We start from the raw sequence: 20,748 nt of genomic DNA, 5'->3' as shown, positions 1-20,748 counted from the left end.
TTATAAACTGTGGAAGCCCAAATCAGATTAATGTAATGTGCATTTCTAGTTTATGATTAGTAACAAGATGACACGTTGGCATGGTAACGCTTGAAGCTTAAATACAAGTTCTTAAAATAAGGCAATGACATATGTGTAGGTTTCTCTCCATTTGCATACTATCCACCTGAAAACATACATCATCTCCACAACACTCAGGCAATTAAACCCTACTTCTTACTTGTGAATTAAGTGTTGAACTAAAACATCATGCCTCTTTCCTAGTATTTCTGCATAATCTCCCGCCGTAAGTTATAAATGTTGGTAATGAACCTGTCCGTTTTGTAACATCTGAGGCTTTGTGCCATTTGGTTTAATTTTAAAATGATTAGCATAAGGAAGGTAGAACATGCCTCATTCTTTGTGGTTTGTACCACATGTACCTTTAAATTTTGCCACTTCCTAATATGAAATTGTCTTAATGATATTGGGAAAGCCTGATTATTAATTAAATTCATAGACCAGTGGGTGAATTTCATGTGGCTGAGGATTAGGAATTAAAATCCCAACTTCGTCTTAAACCATTGTAAGAAAGCCGTACAATTTTTAATGTGAGATTAGTAGCTGACACAGAGAGCCTAGCTGTTATTTTCTGGTTGCCTTATGGTGAAAAGTGTTGTCTAGTTACAGTCTGTTCAGCTTTCTTTCACTAAGCGGAAGTTAACTTGTTTAGATGTGCTATCTGTGGTAAATGTGCCAGGCAATGCTTTATGTGTATCATTGTTTTGTGTTAAACTTTCTCAGAATGCAAAATTGGGCACTTTGTTCTGATTGCTTTATATGCACAATATTGCTTTGACCAAATTCCTTACAGTCAAAATTAAGATGCTGCGAAGTTCTGCGTAAGTGAATACAATCTTCTGTCACCCTAAATAGACAAAATGGGCAGTGTTACATGAAAAATATGATTTCTTTGACAGTTCACTTACTTACATATACTCTACTGTGTAGAGCATCACAGGATTTCTGAAAACACAGCTTAGTATTTCCACAGCTCCTTATGCAACATTTAAATCCCAAATTCTGTTCTTCACACCACTATGGATGGAGATGCTGGAAGTACGATGATTGACTCCAGCATGATAATCATGTTACATTCAGAATAATACAGTTGCCAGGAAATATTTCACATACACAGCAGAGTTCCCAGGGTAAACCTCCTGCTAAGTCATTGCTCATGTTTGTCTTTGTGGCCTTTTAAAAAGCAGAAACTCTGATCTATGTTTCATAAATCTACCTGTATTTCTCACTTGCAGATGAAGGATTTTAGTATTTGACTTTGCTGTGGTTGTGAGGTGGAGGGAGGGAGGGACATGTGCATGCTGGGTTTTGTCACTAATCCTTTGGAAATCCTTTAGTGCCTTAAGGAGGCAGAGGGGGAACAGACCTTAGGATTACAGAAACTTTTTCAAACCTCTTTCCTGCTTTAGTAGAATTCCTTTAAAATATACTGTGCCTTTGGCTCCAAAGGTATTTGCATTAGATATCACTAGCCATGGGATTATGGACAGGAATTTTTGTCCCTGCACAAATGTTAGGAAAGAGAGTATACTGTCTCTTACATAGGATGTGAATTAAAAATATAGCTAACTTAAGTTCTGCCATTGGAATCCATGCATAAACCATTATGTAACAACTAGGAAAGTTGCAAGTTCCAGGTAAGGCCCCCCAAAAAAGCAGAAAGTTTAAATGTGCTGGATGAGATGCTTGTGTCACTGAAATGACTGGCTTCCCTGGGACCAAGATTTCATGCTTGCTTCTACTTGGCTTAAGGATTGCTCACATATGATAGCCACTTAAGAATCATGCTTTAATGTTTTCTATGCACGTAGGAGAGGAACAGAGAGAGTAGTAGTTGTGGGGACCTGTCTTGATTTGGAGTTGTTGGGGTCCGTGGTATAAATCTCTGTTCACTATTGTTTTTCTGTGTGACATAGACTCTTGCTATGGGAATATGAATATGCAAATGTGAATTCCAACGTGAGAGGTTACTGCACAGTGTGCACTAACCGATGCCAAACAACTACATTTCTCTTCTCTCTGAATTGTGGTTTTGCCTTTTTTAAAAGAGGGAAAATGTAGTTAACAGGTGAAAAATACTCCTGTGCAAAAAAAAAAAAAAAAAAAAGCCTGTGTGAGGCAACTCGTGGCTCACTGGTGGTCCTGAACAAATCTTAGGAAAAGTTGAATAAGCTTTTAGCTCATGAGTGAATTTTACCTTTTTAGGAATTAAGAGCAATTTGTTGGTGCAGAGCTACCAAAAAAAAAAGAGGACCTGAAAATCAGAGTGGTGGTGGTCTTCTGGTTTGCTCCCTGGGATGACAAGCAAGTTTTAAAGAATATGTAAATAGTTAAAAGAAAATCATTACATGGCTTACAGGATGTAAGACAAGGCCCAGCATGGAACAGATTTTTATAGCTTGTTTATAAATTACGCTTCTGTCTTTTGTTTGGAATTTGGAAAAAGAAACCATGTAAATTAAATAAGGAGTAAAGACTTACTGCACACATTTGTTTGACTGAAGCAAAGATACTTCCCCACCTCCTGAGGTATTAATGAGAAATCTGGAATGAATAATGCATGGAGATCTTGCCTTTTGAGCTCTAGCGCTGTGCAACTATTTAACTCCGTTGCATTGGGATGGTAACCAGAAGTCACGCAGAGCAGTTGTTAGGGCCACAAATTGGGATCCGTTTGAAGAGATGCTGAAGGATGCACAAAAACGCTGGGGTTTATGGCGTGATACTTATTAACCAGATGTACCAGCTAGGCTGGGGAGGGAGGGGTGTTTGTAAACATGTGCAACAAGTTTAAACTCTGACCCATGACCACCCTGTAACTGGGTGTCAGACTGATCTCAGCTAAGTGAGGAGCTTCGATAGTATGAGAGAGGCCACTCCTGGTTTGGTCTGTTCCATTAAAGCCTTCTGCACAACTTTTCAGCAAAGATTTCCACTCTAAGACATTTGTCATGGATATCAACTGTACATATGTATTAATTTTGAGTGTAACTAGGAGGATACAGAATTATACTGAAGTCACAAAGTCTACTTGATGATTATCACAGATTTGTAACTCTCACTTAAATTATGTAAGATATGTTGACATTTTATCTTGTTAACAAGATGTATTTTTCTATGTTAGTTAAATGTATAATTTGTATAATTTTGTACATTAAATGTATGCATATTTTAAATTAAAAACTTTATAATTTTAATTATTTTTAACTCTAAAATGGTGGTGGAGCTTCTGAAATATAGTTGTAAGGACAACTGTATCCCTCGATAGCAACCCACAAATTCTCCATTTTGAGCAAGGGGCCACCTGGTCTGCTAACAGGGTAAGGAAGCTGTTACTCCTGAGCTCCAGCTCCTCTTGGTGGAGGAGCTGCCATTCAACTTTTGCTGATTTAATAGAACTAATATGAATTAGCAGAATACTATGGGCTAGATCACTGCTCAGGAAGTGGGAAATCTGAGCGTTCCCCAGCTCATGGGCTTTTGGATCCAGGGTTCCTACATGTCAGGAGACAGTCCCAATCACCAGTCCACCAGATGGGGTTTTGTGGAGAGAGGAGGACGCTGCAGCTGGAGGTACAACAGTCATGTAAAGCAGGGAGAGGGAGGATGACACAGCGGCTCAAGTCACTTCTCTGGGAGAAAGAAAACCTGGGTCTCTCTCACACTCACTCCCTTTGGGCTCTTCACACTTTGATGATTCTGTTGCAAAATACACAATAGCAAAAATAGGTGCACAATATACATTGCATATTCTCTGAGCCTCTGCACCTGGGAAGTCCTGCTCCAGCCCATGACGTTCACACTGTTGCAAGAAGAGTTCCAGCTACAACTGGAGCCAAGGCAGTAAATGATATCTTTCTTGTTGGACTTTCGTTGAAGGTTTTTGTTGTGTGAAACAAGCATGTCTTTAGGTTTTCTGCTATCTCTCAGCTCGTCTATTCAGAGTATAATTTGTCATTGATGCTATACCGGTATAAAGATTAAAGGTCCTGTAGGAAGAGGGTGCACTTTCAATCAAGTTCTGGCCTCTTTTCGTCGAGCTATGTCAAGACAGGATGAGATGCAATGTCTGCAAGAGAATATACCAAAGCAATATATTTCTCCAAAGTTGCATACATGTTTTTAGGTAAACTAGCAGGGTGACAGGGTATCATGCTTTAACTGTGTCTGCTTCTGAAACTGCGATTTTATCTCGTAGTGAACAGAACAGTATGTGTCTATTGACTTAGAACACAGTTTTCAATAAACTAAGGGCTACAATATGAAAAGAATCCATTTAAAATCAAAGAAAGACTGATATGGTTTTATGCTTATTTCTAACTTGAAAGTTTAATGCTTTCTAAAGCATTGATTTGACTTTTTCTCTGTTCCTTATGTATTAGCATTAAGATGGATGTCCTAGCTTAATACTGAAAAAAAAAAAAAGCATTATTCTTTGTTATTACAAAAAACTGAGCAGTTCTAGAAACTTGAACAATGTTATCTAACTAGATCCCAAGTGTAAACAGAGTCCATCTTTCTTAGCTTTATGGATGTTAAATAAAAGATGCTTATCATTTGGCAGACACATGCACTATGTACAACATATTGGATCTACCATGGGGCCATCAGAATCTTTTCTTTTTTGGAGGCTAAATTAACCTCTTGATTGGAAAGAAATATCTCATAAAATTACTAATTTTTCCAATACTTACAAAGACATGCAGGTCACACATCACACCCTGTCTACCACCTGCATATTTCTCTATCAGGCTTTGGTGTCCTGTGGAGGAACAGATTGACTTTTTTTCCCCGACATGATCGATAAATCTCAATGTTACCATTAGGAACAGAACAAAACAAAACAAAAAAAAATCAATATTTGTCTACATACAAGAAAAGAATTTAAGGAAGCAACAAAGCAATGTCCTACAAGCTCTACTTATTTTTCCACACACCAGTGAAACCTCCCTATGATATTAGTGTTATTGCAGTAGCAAGGTTTATTGAGTGAGTTGTGGAATCCTGGGCAATATATGCTCAGAAATGTCAGTCATGATTCTGCAACTACTAAAATCAGTGTGTTAATAACAAATGATCAGTGAACTTTCAACTAGCTCCCTAACTCCTCCCATGCAAACAACACACAGTGTTCCAGGGCATTCAGGGCAGGAGGTACCACTGCATTATAACAAATGCAGACAAGAAAGATGTTTTCCTTTGATGTATTTTGGCAATGCTCAGGTACGTTACACCACTGCTTTTTACATGTTTTTGGTCCAGGGGTAGCTGTTAATGAGAAAGATGGTTACCTGGACTTGCTTCTGATGAAATCCCAGGAACCTCTGTCTTTAACCTCCCACTTTTCCTGATGAATTTATAACTTGCGATTTTTCTCGTGCTGGGACCACCAGGCATGCCTGTGGGCTATAGACAATAGTGCTGTGTGGCTGGGCTTGTATTCAAATGGCATAACCATGTGGTACATGAGCCGTAAACAGGTCTTGCGACTCATACACTGTGTCAAATTTCCTTAGTCATTTAATCAATCACAGAGCAGTTTGTTCTGATATATCATTTCAGAGCAATAGAAAATGTTCCTTATGTAACTGCTGGTGTACTCAAGGCCTGTCGAATTGTCTGAGATTGGCTGCCTGTGCGGGAGAGGAGCGTCCACGGTTTTGTGTGTTCGGTGGATGATCTCCTCAGGCACTGTAAGACGGGTAGAGGTGAAAGATGGACTTTCTGAAGTGGGCTGTGCACAGAGTCGACGGTAACACATTCTCCATCCGTCCCGCTTTAAGGAACTCTCTTTGGTTTCGGGGACCGGCGCCCCCCACAGCGGGAGGGAGCGCTCCGCCTCGGGCTCCCCCGCTCGCCTCGCGGTTGCGAGCCCGGCAGGAGCGGCCCGGGGTGCTGAAGGGACAGCTCCGCGGGGCTCCGCGGCACCGGCGGGGCGGCGGCTCGGGCTCCCCCGGCTGCGCGCAGGGTCTCGCCGGGCCGGGCACCGCGGGCACGCCCGGCTTCCCAGGGGGACGGGCACTCCGGGCTCGGCCGGCCCGACACGGCGGGCCGCGGAGCCGCCGCCGCCCCCCACCTGGCGCCCCGTCCCCGGTGGCGGAGCCGGCGGGGCCGGCAGTGCCCGGCGCGATCACTTCCGTGTCAGGGCGGCCGCCGCCGCCGCCGCGGTGATGTGATGCTGCCTGTGCGCCGCGCCGCGGGACCGGCCGCCCACCCAGCGCCGCCGCGGCGGGGCGGGGCGGGGTGGGGCCACCCCCTCACCCCCCCCACCCCCCGGGCACCAGCTGCTGCGGCAGCGAGAGGGCAGCGGCAGCCCCCCTGCCTCGGGGTCCTGGGCTGGCTGTGCTGCCTCCCCCCGCCCCCGGCACACCCCTCCCCTCCCCGCCGCCCCTCCTGCGGCCGCCGGCCCACCCCGAGCGGCGGGGGCAGCGGGGGGGCAGCGAGGGGCCGCCCCCGCCCCGCACGGCGGGCTGCTGCGGCCGCGCCCCCCCGGCCCCCCCGCCGGGGCACCGCCGCAGCCTCCTCCTGCGGAGGGAGGCGGGGAGACTGCGAGTGTGCGAAGTGGGAGAAACTCCCTCCGGCTCGCTCGGGGGGGCTGGGGAGGTTCTGGGCTTTGCTTCATCCTTCCCCCTTTTTTTCTCCCCCCCCCCCCCCCCCCCCGAAGCCACGTAGCAGCAGGTGACTGGCGCCCGCCCGCCGGGAAGGCCCCCGTTTGCACCGGCTGTGAGTGCACGCAGAGGGCTCCCTCCTCCCCCCTGCCTCCCGCCCCCCGGATCATTCTTTATACCGGGGGAGCGTGTGCACTGCGGTCCTTGCTCTGGGAATTGCTGCTGCTCTTCCTATTCGTCAAGGGCTTTCCAATCACCTGCCTCTGCCACCCTCTCCTCTCCGCTCTTTGTACTTTATTTTCACGTGCTCTTTACTAACACGGCTATTTTTAAATCCCGCTTGGATTTATTTCTTTTTCTCTTTCTTATTTTTCTTCCTGTTTTTTTTTTTTCCCCCGGGGGGTGGGTGGGGGGAGGGAGGTTAACGTTTGCATCTCCCTAAGGGAAAGAGCCCACCAGCCAACCCAGCTCCGCCACTGCTGCATCCATCCATTCATTTTTATGGTCACTCGCAGCCTATCCCGGTAGCAGAAGGTGCAGAGAAGTGGGAGGCAGAGAGAGAGAGGGAGGGAGGGAGGGAGGGAGCGATCCGGACAGCGAGAATGGCCGAGAGAAAGAGGAACTGGAATAAAGAAGATGACCTGCCCGTGTATCTAGCTAGGCCGGGTACGACAGCCCAGACACCGCGGCAGAAATACGGGGGGATGTTCGCCTCCGTGGAGGGGGCCTATGAGAACAAAACCATCGACTTCGACGCCTACAGCGTGGGGAAGAAGGGGTCCCGGACCCCGCGGAGCGGCAGCCGGCACGACATGCTGGACGGAGGGGACAACTACAGCGAGACCGCCAGCGACATCAGCGAGGTCTCCGGCTCCGTCATCAGCTCCCCGGGAGACCGGGAGGACAAGACCCCGGGCGTGGAGATCAGATACCCCGTGGGGAAGGAGCTGCTGCAGGGCCAGGACAATGGGCAGGTGAGCGGGGCCGCGGGCCGGGGGCGGGAGCCGCCGCCCCCGATCGCCGGGCGAGCCGAGCCGGGCCATGCCGAGCCGTGGCAAGCCGAGCCGAGCCGTGCCGCAGAGCCCCGATCGCCGGCGCGGGGGACGGGGGCTACCATCGCGGGGAGTTTCGGCACGGAAGGTCGGGGAGGCGCGGACCGCTCCTCCCCGGCACGGTGGTGCTATAGGAAGAGCCTGGCTGGCCCCTAAACTATTTCACTTGCCTGAGCTTAGAGGGGTCAGGGGTGGGGGGGGGGCGATCCCAAAAATCGTTTTCCTTTGTAAGTGATGGCGATGAGTTTTCTCCGTTTCCCTTTCTGCCGGTAAAACGCTGCCCATGCCGGGTGGGCTGGAGGGCACCGCGGGCCCCCTCGGCGCCTCCCCGCCGCCCCCCCGAAACAAAGCAGCCCCCGCTGCACTTCTGGGTTGAGCGGGAGAACTGCGCGGAGCCGGTCCAAGGCGGAGACCCCGGCTCTGCCCCCGACCCGGCTCCCCCCCGGCGCCCCCCGGCTCCCCATGCGCCTTCATTGTCTGCCCGTCAGGGAGCGCGTCAGGCGGGAACATCTGCCGAAAGCTTTGCCTGCGGGGTTCCCCACCTCTAGGGCTGCAACCCGCCCTCATATTGTAGACTTAAGGAAAAAGTGAGGCCGCTGGGGCTGGCTAGCCCCTGCCAGCTGTGCTCCTCTGTCTTAACCCTGTCTGTGCTGCGCAGACTGGAGGCAGACCCGGGGGCTGGCTCTGCTGGGAACCGGGGCTGTCATTAATTTCCCCTTAGAAAGAAATGTGGCCTTGCAGTCATGCCCCTGCATAGATGCACCCTTTCGCTTAGTACCCAGCACGGAGGCTGTATGGCCGGTCCACGCTCTGCGCTTTTCACAGGCTAAACTGAGAGCTTCTACTCTTTTCTCCCCCTCTTCAGTTTGAGCATGAATGGGGCACTGGTCCCCTCTGGTCTGGGGGCTGGGTGCAGGTGCTACATGGCCTCCCATGCAGCCCGGTGGGTGCCTGCTGTGGTGGGACACTGGAGCGAGCAGGCAGGGCTTGGTGGGACTGCGCCTGCCATGGTGCTGCTTCACTGCAACGACCTCAGGGTTGCCCTCAGAGGCTTCCAGCTGCAGTGCAGTCTTCTTTCCCAGCTCACCTGAACCCCTGTGCCTTTTTCCATCAGGATGCTGGGGCAGTGGGATGGCGTGACACACCCTAAACGTCCATCTTCAGGGACACCCCGATGCCTCCTCCCATCTTCCCTGCTTCCTAGTTCAGCCTGGGACCGAGGGTAGTGGACATATTGCACAGTACCTCCCTGGATCTCACCGTGCTTCCAAAGTTGTCTGGCTCTGGACTAGACCTGAGGGGGTGAGGAGGAGGTCGGGGTAACGTAGGCAGCATTTGGTTGCCGGCTTAGGAAGGTGCACTGTAAGCAGCAGCCACGTGCCTGATCCCTGCGCAGGGGTGGCCTTTTTGCAAGCTCCAAATGGTGATTTCAGGGGAGATGTGTCAGGGATGTGGCCTGGGTGGGAAATGCCTTGTACCTCTGTGTGTGTCACAGGGGTGTGTGTGCTAACAGCCCCTGGCTGCTTGTCAGGGGGATTAACTTGGGTGCAGCTCTGCAGTGCCTTTTGCCCTCCCTGCAGTTGTTCATGGAGCCTTGATCAAGCACTGTGGGTGGAGGGAGGCACTCTGTGAGTCAGAAAAGACCGAGAAGTTTCAGTTAGCCACTTGTCCTCTCCTGCAGCTGCTGGCATAGCATCTACCTGGCCTGGCCTGGCTGTCCTGGGCTGTGCCAGCCCCCACACCCTCACTGGGGACGGGTCAGAGCAGGGAATGCCATTGGGATGGTGACAAGGAGGGCAGAGAAGGGCAGTGCTGTTGGGGTCAGAGCCATGGGGACAGAGCACGGCAGTGCCATGGGGCCAGAGCAGGGCAGGGCCATCGGGGTCAGGGCCATGGGGCCAGAGCAGGGCAGTGCCGTGGGGCCAGAGCAGGGCAGTGCCATCGGGGACAGCGCAGGGCAGTGCCATGGGGACAGGGCCATGGGGACAGAGCAGGGTAGGGCAGTGCTATCGGGTCAGGGCCATGGGGACACGGCAAGCACCGCCACTGCCATGTGCCGCGCGGAGGACCTACAGCCGGGGGTTGCCCCCCCCCGGTCTCCACCCTGGGGGAGTCCACGCGTGGGACCCCGCCGGTGACCTCAGCGTGCGAGCGGGGCGGTGGCGGAGCTGGGGGGGCGGTGTTTCCCGGCGCCGGTGCGGGAGGGAGGGAGGCTCCGGCTGGATTGATGGGCTGGGAAGGGGGGCCGAGGGGTAGGGGTGGGGGACAGGAGGGAAGGAAACGCTTCCTGGGTTGAGCTGAGCGAATCCTGCTCCGACCTGCAGCCGGGAGGGCGCTGCTGCCGCCGGGAGAGGCAGCGCTCGCCGACCCCCCCCGGGAGCCGCGTCCCCGTTTTATTGCAGCCGGAAAAAAGGTGCCGGTTTTGTCGGGCTCCCCCTGCTCTGGGCGAGGGAACTTCGCCTCCATTACACGGCTCTGCCGGGTCGCCCCCGCCCCATCCCGTCACCCGACCGGGCTATTATTCCTTGTACCACCACCGGTATTTTTCCGTGGGGCTCGGCTCGCTCCTCGGGGTGTGTTGCGTGCGCCCGGCGCTAGCGAGAGCCGACATGTCTTACCAGGGCAAGAAGAGCATCCCCCACATAACGGTAAGCGGATCCCGGCACGCAGCGAGCCGCTGCCCTCGCTCCTTTGTTAGCGGGGCGGGGACGGGCGTGCGGCGGGGGCGCCGGGGCCGGGGCCGCGCGGTGCCCCCGGGGGGCGGCGGGGAGCCGAGCCCGAGCCCGCCGGGCGGGGGGCCGCGGCCGAGCCTCCCCGGGGCCGGGCGGCCGGGGCGCCGCTGCCCTCCGCCTCCTGCTGGGCTCCGGGGGATTTTATTTTATTTTATTTTATTTTATTTTATTTTATTTTATTTTATTTTATGTTATTTTATTTTATTTTATTTTATTTTTGGTTTTATTTTTTTCCCCCTCTCTTCGCCCCCCGCACAGCCGGGGCTCAGCACTGTGCTGCTCTCCCGCCTGCCCGGGGCCGGGCGGCGGCGGGTCGGGCGGGTCGGGGAGGGGAGGGCAGGGCCGGCGGGAGGCTTGTCCCGGGGGTGGCGGGGCCGGGGGCCGGGGGCGGCGGGGCCGCCCTCCCGAGGAGCAGGGCCCGGGGAGGCTCGGCCGCCGGGCGAGGCAGAACAAAAGAGGGAGGGGACGAGCCGCAGCACAACGTGCCCCCGCCGCCGCCGCCCCCCGGCAGCGGGCAGGGGCAGCGCAGCCCCCCGGCGTGAGCAGGGGGCGGTGGGCCAGGGAGGGCTGGGGGTGCGGGGGGCTGGGGGGTGCGGGAACGGGGCGGGGGGGGAAGCGTGGAAAATCAAAGAGCGCCATGATGCCAGCACCAACACCTCTGCGCGCTATTAATACATCAGGCATGGTGGGGATCAGAAGTCAAAGAGTTAATCATAACCATCCTCTCCCTATCTGTGGCTGTCTCCCGCTAGATGCTTTTATCCCCAAGCAGGGCTACAATAGAGTGTGCTTTCCATGCCAGAAAGGAAGGATCAGGGATCCTTTCATTCAGTATATTGTTTCCCTTAGATACACGGGATCGACAGGGCTGGCCATAAAGAACAGACAGAGCTGGCGGGGAGTGGGGGTTCAGGGGAAATCTCCCCGGGAGTTTGGTCACACAGAGCTTTTCCCCAGAGCCAGTGTGAGTCTGCAGGCTGGTGCCTGCTTTCCTCTCGGGAGGCTGGGTCGGTGGGCGGTGGGGTCACTGCTGCTGTGGCACCCCAGGACAGAGATGAGTGGGGGTGTGGAGTGAGCTCAAAGACGCTTTGCTTCATGGGGCTTTCCCAGGAAAATGAGCACGTCAGGGCACTGGGAAGCAGGGCAAGTTTCAGAAGCTGGAGAATGGGCTGACTGGTGGGTGTGGCGGCTTCCTGGGCAAACCTGATGGTTAAAGGCATTATTGGAGCCAGTGTTACAAGGCTTGTAAGCACCTCAAGGCTTTCCAATTATTTAAAAAAAAAATCCTTTAGCCCAAATATTTGCCCAGGAGGGGAACAGCCTCCTTCTAAAGCAGAGTTTTATGATACCAAAATGGTGCATTTATTCAGTTGTCCACTATCAACAGGCAGCAGTGCCTGGTGGCCAAGGCTGAGCCTGGGCGTTGCGATGGCTCTTTGGGTGGTGGCTCCTCTCGCCTTGGTCCTCAGTGTGTCGTGTGACTTGCAGTTACCGAGGGTACCTCTGGGCTGGGGGAGGCCCTGGCTGCCCTCTGGGTGAGTGTCAGGTGCTTTGTGTGTGGCTCAACCTTCATCTGCAGCTGGAGCGTAACCGGTTCACACCCATAGCTAGTTGTTTGCTCTCCAATTTGGTGTAGAAGAAGAAACTGGAAGAATTACGAGGATTTGCCTTGGAATCAACAGTTCATTTTAATTTCTTCACTTCTCACAAATTTCCTTCTCTGTGCTGGGAAAAAGAAAGCCCAAACCTCAGCCTGCTCTCTTTGAAATGTGATGTGTTGAACCTTCTATAAATGAATATTCATTAATGCTAGCGTTGAGTTTTGTGACCAAATCAAAGGCATAAATTAACATTAGTGAAGTTGGCAGGCATCAGACTTGGACTGCCTTTTGTTATTTTAATGTTTTACACTTCTGGCCCTTTTTCTTCTCCAGCAAAAGCAAGTCAGACACTCTATGTGTTATACCTTGTACATGCTGCCCGTCCCACAAGAGCCCGCTGGATTTTTCTGCGTGTATCTTCTGAAAGCCCTGTTAAAGTATGGTAAATTAGATGTTTTGTCCTGCCACCAAAGAAATACATTGGAGCTTCATGCCTTCTGGGCTCTGAGGAAATGTGATAATTCTGTCTGTAAAGTTATGCAACAACAACAGCGATGATGAAATCATATAAAAATGTCATTTGTTACTGTGCTTGACATTCTCCCCCCTCCCTCCGTTCTTTGGAGCTACACCAGCTCCTGGATTCATTGGAATAGCGAGAAACTAATTTGTGACAGTGTCCTGTGCCCTGATTCTCTGCTGTGGATTTTCCTGTACCACGCCTGTGTTCCTTGCATGGGGCCAGGAGTTGTCCTGAGCACACAAGAACAACATCCGACATCCTGCCACAGCATCCAGCCACAGGCACTCCCTGCAGTCAGTACCTGGCCAAAACTTCCCTCCAGGGTCAGGTCTGCAGCATCAGGAACTTTGTGAAGGAAGAGGCAGGGGCTGGTTTCAGCTCTGATCAGCATGGGAGCAGGTATTGCCCTTGGGAAGGTAACCCTGTCGTGTCCTTTCTGGCATGCTCCCCTTGGTGCATGTGGGCATCACTGCCTCCTCATGTTTTGCCTGACTGTGCTGCGCCTCCTGACCCCTTCAGAGTATGAGCAGTGCCTGACTGATACGCCCTTCACCCCTTTCCCCTGAAGCAGCTTATTCCTGCCTTCACTTCTCCCCTTTCTCCTGGAAGTATCTAGGACAGTAGAGACACTGTGTTGCAGACAGGCCACCTTTGGCACCCAGCATCTACCTGCTGTCATTTACCAAATCTGCACCTGCTTTTTAAAATTTCATTTCACCTGCTGTATTTTTCATTTTGGCCCCTGAATGTTCATGCTTCTTGCAGTTTATCCTGTTTGTGACTCTCCTGCTGCCCTTCATGGATCCCATGCAGCATCCAGGCTTGCTGTTGTCAGCTGAGCACCAGCACCGCTCCAGTGTAAGGTGCCATTCAGTTGTGAGTCAGACTGGAGAAACTGGGCCCCTTTCACTGTAACTACTATGGGAAGGACCTCTGTATTTGAAGCACCAGACCAGTCTCTGGGTGTTGTAAAATAGAGATGCACTGAACCAGTTAATGTAAGCACTTCAGTCACGTCCTCTGCACTGCGCTGAGGTCCTTGGGGGATCTCACTCCCCTGTTTCAGGAGTGTTAGCTGGGGATGGAGCAGGGTGTGCATAATGTAAGGGTGGCCAAGAATGCATCTGTAGGAGCATATTTCTCAGGCTGTGTAGTACAGTCAGCCACCACATCCATTGCTGAGGTGTTTTTCTGCATGAGGTGGCAATCTTTTGTGCTTTGGTTGTGCAGGCATGCTTTCATGCAGACCAGATTTTCCAGGACACACCCCTCCCTGCCCATTGCTTTGAATGTTGCTATTATGCTCCTCTTGTGCAGCATATTACAGGGAATCAATGGGGATGATGACACTGAAAGATCTGTCGCCAATTAGTTTGGCTTGTGTGTTTTGGTAGCGCTTGGTACTTCTCAAGCAAGGCCCGAGCCCAGAAGAACTCAAAATTACAGTATATACAGAGTACAATTTAAAAAACAATCATGTGGCATGTAAAATATCAGTTACAGGACTGGTTTGTTCCAGTAGCGATTGCAACCATTAAAACATAATCAGTGTGAGCTCAGTGAAGAGGAGGTGTGAAGACAACTCTGCTGAGCAAAGGGAGAATAGCTAGTCACCAAAGCAGATGCAAGGATGGACATGGAAGAGGCAAATGGTGCCTGAATCTCTTAGAAAAGGAAATAATATTCCTGGGAATGGTCCAAGGGTTGGCATATGAATGGGGGAAGGAATTGCTGGTCCTGAGCTGGCAGACTGTAAGGCATGGGGAGACAGAGAACTCAAAAATGAGGTGTTACAGGGGAAGGATCTCACTATTGAGCTTAGCAAGGAAAGAGAAGAGCTGGCACAAAATGAGAAAAAGAAGCAGATGCAGAAAATGAAGAGAGGCTGGAGAAATTCAGAGAAGTGGGCACAGAGAATAATTTTAGTTGTAGCCTTTTGAATTGATTGACATGAAGAGAGGTGAGAAATAAGTAGGCTTCAGCTGAACACGGTGGAATACTTTTGAAAGAAAAAATGTATTCATCTGGACTTCTGCTGTGTGGCTCTTTGGTCTCAGGCTAACTTCTGAGGGCCAAGATGGGAAACTTTCTGTTCAGTCTGAGCAAAGTGCTGGGGGTAACGTGTTGGGTTCTGGTGTGAGACAACAGCAGTGTGAGAGCTGCCAGCTAATTCACTTTGGACACCAGGGGGGACATGTCCTACAGATGCAAGACATGGTGAATGCCTGGATTGGGGAACCAAACTCCTCATCTAGATTTGGAACTATTCATATCTCCCCTGGCCATGCTTTTTTTCCCACCCACCTTTGCTGAACAACATGAAGTTACACACAGATTGGTGTGTGACTTGCCAAAAGCATTTGAAAAGCCTACTGAGTGCTGGGCGTGTGAACAATGTCTCACATTGTTATTCTGCTATTGACGCAAGATTTGGACTGATGTAGACAGCACTTTTTGTCCTGCTGTAAAACACCAAGGCCTGGGACTTCTGGATCCCTTCTTACTCTTGAATATTTGCTTAATACTCAAAAGTTTTATTTTTCGATCTGTAGCTGTTTAATGGACGTGGCCTTTCCCAGTTTACTAGTCTATCAATGAACATTTGTGAATTTACATTGCATATCACACTGGACTTGGCAGCTCTTGGATGCTTTAGCTGCTTCAGTGGAAGTTGTTGGACTTCCAACCACTGTTTCTGTGATTCTGTGATAAGCCTTTTCCTTTACTTTTTCTACAGGAGAAAAAGTTGCTGCAGTGTTTAAGGCACTTCCATCTGGTGTCTTAAATTACATTCAGAGTAGGTCCTTTGGGCACATTTCTATGGAGCCTGAAACCTTTGGCAGAGGGACGGAAAGAAGGGTTTGGGGCAGTGATTTCTTTAGCTGGCACAGAAAGTTCGTCAGTTGATGTGCTCAGCCGGGCATCAGGGTTTTCAGCGTCATAGCTGGTGCCACCACAGGGAACTAAGCTGCATTTTGCTGGAAGCCGGGCAGGTTTGGAAAGGGGACAGTGGCTGTCTGGGAAGACAACTGATGCAGTGAGGTGGTTGTTCAGCAGGTCTGAATCTCCTTAATAGTGCTGAGAGCAACCGCCAGCAATGAACCACTTTCCTGACAGGAGGTCAGCGTCTGTTTTCTGCTATGCTGCCATTTCTTTCATAAGCAGATTTATACGTGTGGTAAAAGGGAAAAGCTTCATTTTCCTTTCCAGGAGCGGAGTCAGGAGAGCCCACTGGCTTGTGAAGCTTTGAAGCAGACACTGGGAGTTAGCTGGGATAAATTTCTTTTTTGTAGGTATGAGAGAGATGGAACAGAGATAAGCAGCAAAATAATTTGCAGGTTTCTAATCTTGCAACACATGAAGATGGTGGCCTTGTCCCTTGAGACAGAGATACTTCGGGATTACTTTTGCTTGTCACTTGATGCACTTGTCACAAGATGAAGTTTCGATCTGTAGTGTATGTCCTGATGAGGTTTAAGGCCTCAGCTCCTGCTTACGTTCCCAGTGAATAATAAATGTCCCCACTGATTTCAATAAAATACGTAAAATCTCTCTAAGTAAAGCGGATCACCCTTGCACACCTTGCGTGTGGCTGGCTAAAGGAGTATGCTCAGAGCTAAAAAACTGTGGAAGGGTTGTTCGTGGACTGGTGCTGATACCATGGGAGTGGAGCAGCAAGTGGTGCAGCTTTCTGTGACTTGCAGGAAAAGTAGGTGTGTGGGGCAAAAAGTGTCTAAGTGCAAGCAGTATGCGCCTGCATCCACCACATTTAGTCGATCATGAATTACCATTGCTAACATATTCAAGGATATTTTCTGCTGTTGTGTTTCCCTTGCATCCACCTCGCCTGCCAGAGAAGGGGTTCCTTATGGTCTTAGCTGGATTTCGACCATGACTGGTGCCAAGGCTGATGTGTCTCAGTAACCTGATGCAGGTTTCTGACTGGAACTTAGATAAAACTCATCTTCAGTTCAGTTGCACACTGCAGCCAGCCGTGCTGTGAATTGCTGTTATTCTTTTTCCAAGTTTAACCGTCCATATGAATGCCTTGCTGAGATTTTGAGATCAGCTCTAATTGTCGTAACCTGTGTGTAACCCAAGAGATGCCTATAACTACGCAAAATGGAGGGTTCAACCCTCCGGCCCATACTTAGGTGAAACCCCTGCTGATGCCAATGAATACTGTCATCAAGAAGATGTGTGTTGTCCTTCCCTTCTAAAAGCAAAGCAAAGATGACATTTACAGTGAAGAAATCCCCATGGAATTAGTAGCTGTAGGAGTAGCCACTTTAGACTCTGTGATTAAGGAGTGAAATTGCTGGCTGAATAGAAAGTCAGGTCTCCAAAGGGGAAACAAAAGAACATCAGATCTTTTAAATGAATAAAGATGAACGAATATATTGGCTACAGACCAAGGTACATCATAACTACAATCAACATAATCCTTCCTAAATGAATTGCCATATACTGGGGTGCAGTTGTAAGAAAAGGACCTTAAAAGCAGGATTCTCCACTGGCCTATCGGAAATGATGCCTCAAGGATACAATGTTTTACGAGCAATTCCCTGAGTTGATTCAGGGATCACCCTAGCTAAAAATTACTTCCTATGGAGGGTAACCTAGACATGTAATTCAAAAGGAAGGATAGTGCTGATTAAAAGCAGATCTTCTATAAGCAGACAGGACTTCATGAAATCCCATTTACAGCTCTTTGATCCTGATGAAAGGATTTTAAGCAAGCAGTCCTCTTGGGAAGGATGTCTTTCTTCTTTTGCCATTAAATTAAAAAATGTTCCTTATTTGTAAGTACTTTGCTAAATCAAGGTAATTTAACTGTATTGTATCACAGCTGAGTCTGAACCTGACCAGCTCTGACAACAGACAACCAAATATATCTACAAAGGAAATATCTTTTAAATCTCATGTATAATAACTCCGCAAGGAGGAATTCACAGAGGCACAGAGGAGCTCTGCGTATTTTGCCTCCATCGACTCCCCGTGAGACTTTTGCCTTTGAGAAACTTCCCTCCCAAATTTCATCCTGTGGAGATTTGGATAACCAAGGAGAACACAAACTTCAGCCTGTGGCTTTTGAACCTTCCCTCTAAATTGGGGATTCTGTGTCTTTTCTAACTCTCAATGGCTTTTTTAAAGCCTTAGCAACAAAGGATTCTCAAATGCTAAAAAAGTAAAGATGAATGCCTTGGCTGCAAGTGATAACGTGGCCTAATGCCTTCTTATGTCTATTGCCTTTAATCTGATACCTTTTAAACCACACACATTTATAGGCAGACATCTGGAAATACAGGTGGATTTGGAATTTAAACTGTTTTTAAATGGCTGTTTAGCCTAAAATCCTTAGTCGTCTTCAGAGCCATTGGCAAATCTGGATTTTAGAGAATACAGCCATTGTTGCTCTGGATATGTGAGGACAATGGTATATTCTAGTAAGTCCTTAGAATTATGCAAAGGATGAAATCACTGCCGAGTGTTTCCTCCTCCTTTAGGCCTGGAAAATCTGGGGCTAAGAGTGTTGCAAAGACTTTTTCATTTGGCAACAGCTGCAATGCAGGAATTGTAAAAGTCCAAATCCAAGAATGAAGCAGCACTTACACCCATATGCTGGGTATGTTATACAAAGTTCATTGTAGCTAAATTATAAAGCAAACTGTAAATAATCAAAAAGACATAATTTACTTGATTTAGAGCTGGAGATGTAATAGATAGACATTCCTTTCATGGAAGAAAAGGAAAAATGTAATAGCATGTATCAGAATTACAGTCTGGACAGATGCTGCTATTTGATGAAAACACCGTTCTTGAATCAAATCTCTTTGAATCTTTTCATATGGCTAGAATAGATAATGACAGATTCTTTTTTTTTTAAGCTCCATCTTGTATGATAGAGGTGTGGTTTTCTCTGAAAGGTGCCTGCAGGTGCAGTACCATGGGTACTGATACTGAAGTGTGTGGTTTGCTATAACTTGTGTTGCATTTTATTTTGACATGCTGCACCAGTTTGAAATAATATTTATTTAGCAAATCTTATGTCAGGAGATGGCAGTTGTAGTTCTCCTTTTACTGTGTTTTTTAGTAGTTCCAGAAGCAGATTGGGAATTGCATGTGTAAAAAATGTCTTTGAATTTTGTGGGTGTGTAACATTTTTAAATACCTCTAGCTCTGAGTGGAGCTGATGAATGAAAAAAGGCAAATTTTATATTTATTTGCAATTGTTCCTGCTCTAATATTGGAATCTAACATTTGGATCATATTTACAAATAACCCAGAGTTGAGTGATTTACTGACCAAAGGAATTTGAATTCAGTAGTAGTTGCGCAGAGCCCACTGCAGATTTCGGGACCGCAGCAGGGCTCAGGCTCACCATCCAGCAGGTTGATGCGGACGCTGCTTGTCTCTGCTGGCCTTGTGCCATTGGGAGCGTATGAAAATATGGACATGCTTCACAAGAGCTGAGCTAAGCTGATTTAAAAAACCCAGTAAAACAGGCAATTTGTACAAATTGTGCCCGTCACCAGGTTACAAGTGTTTTGTGTTGCTCTTACTGTAATGCAAACAATAGTTGTAAGGGAGAGAAAGCCACCGCCTGGTGTCTGAGCAGCTGGCCCCTCCTCCTGCAGCAAACGATGCTGAGTTTGTGACATCTTCTGCTGCCATGAAAATTGCTGTCGTGTCACAGACTAAGCTCTGTGGCTTTGCTGCCAGATTAAGCAGGAGAAGCTAGACTGCGATTAGCAAAAAATCACCAGGAAAGCAGTGCACAAGGTTTGAAGGTGAAGAGCTGTGAATAACAGGAATGGATGTATCATACTCAGCCGCCAGCAGAGATGCGAGGTGCTGAAGCGCTTGCAAAATGGAGCTGCAGGGAGACAGAAGATAAGCATCGTTACTGTGCTGATGCTGTGTCATAGCCGGGCACAAAACCTGGAAGCAAACAACTTTGCATCGATGTGGTTGCATCACTGCAGCAGCAACGCGTGGAGGACAAACACCCACACCCCACAGTGAATGCTGACCAATGGCATAGATCTACAGTGGTGCTTTCCGCACCTCCCATGTCAGTGAGAGGGTTTTTTTTCCCTTCGAATCTTGGCAGCTAATGAATTGCTCAGTTTATATGTTCAATATAATACCCGCTCTCTGTTTTGCCATGTTCTGCTGTCTCTCCTTGGCAAGCTGGAGAGAGGAGAGGGTCCAGGCAGCTTCCCTTGGCTTGCACCTGTAAGAGCTGGGCTGGCAGCTTCTTGTGCCACCCAATGCACTGAAAATTTGGTATGGAGCCCTTGGGGCTCAGCAAGCAGGGCACCAGTGACTGAATAGCTAGCTGAATAGAAAGGTGGCAGCCACCCTATAAAGGCTTACACTATTGTTGCCTCCTGAGCTGAGCAATAGCCGCATTGTTGTTCCCCTGAAGGTCATCCAAATGTTGGCTGAGGGTACCTCTGAGACCCAGGCAATGATAGTGTGGAGGGGTTCACAGCTGGGAAGGGGAAATCTGGGCCAATGCTGCATGATTAATTCATAAGCTTCAGGTCACTCCTCCCTCCCACCCACCTCTGCTTTCCCCAGGGTGCTACAGAGTGTGGCTGTCCTCCAGCCTGGAACATTGTCCAGGTAGAAAAAGACTTTGGTCCCTAGTTTTTCTGGACATTTGGCACTTTGTAAGAAATCTGCAAGCAGCCTGCCTAACATCAAGCCCGTGCTAAATAATAAATGGTCCCTGACCACGCACAGGCAGGCTGAGTGCGTGAGGGGGCTGACCTACTTCACAGACCCTGTGTGTGCCCAGATTTCTGTCCAGGATTTCACCACTGCAAGTACCAGTGACCTAAACCAGTGCTGGAGCACCCAGGCGGTGGTGGTCTTGGCAGCAGTGCAGGGTAGCAGCGTCCCTTTGCCTTCAGGCCAGGGCTGTGCCTGTCCCTGAAGCCCATGCGTAGGCTATGGCGGGGAACGAATGCTCGCATGCTGACCAAGGGCTTGTATGAAAGTTTATTTCATGAAGAATATAGCAAATTGCTTGTCAACATTAACCCATGCCTCCCTGCTAGTCAGTTATGGTTGTGTAATTTTTCCAGTGTGTTTATGGAAATGCATCTGACTGGGGAAGTGCACACAGGCATTTGGTACCACTGCTCTGGCTAAGGACAAGCC

At 49.3% G+C, this 20,748-nt stretch overlaps 1 protein-coding gene across 2 annotated transcripts in view; it reads left to right on the top strand.

Annotated features, from left to right (window-relative positions):
• The first annotated feature begins 7,100 nt into the window (after positions 1-7,100).
• CRMP1 (collapsin response mediator protein 1) overlaps positions 7,101-20,748 on the top strand; it is a 50,920-nt gene continuing 37,272 nt past the window's right edge. The window contains exon 1 of one of the 2 annotated variants that reach the window (XM_075091891.1): positions 7,101-7,642. In XM_075091891.1, coding sequence (XP_074947992.1) covers positions 7,271-7,642 — 372 coding nt within the window. In that variant the 5' untranslated portion in view covers positions 7,101-7,270. Of the gene's footprint in view, positions 7,643-10,233; positions 10,369-20,748 lie in introns of those variants that run through there. The other variant, XM_075091890.1, reaches the window with a different exon arrangement.

Source organism: Phalacrocorax aristotelis, chromosome 4 (assembly GCF_949628215.1).
Source record: "Phalacrocorax aristotelis chromosome 4, bGulAri2.1, whole genome shotgun sequence".
NCBI classification, from domain to species: Eukaryota; Metazoa; Chordata; class Aves; order Suliformes; family Phalacrocoracidae; genus Phalacrocorax; species Phalacrocorax aristotelis.
This window is presented reverse-complemented; position numbering and strand designations above follow the sequence as displayed.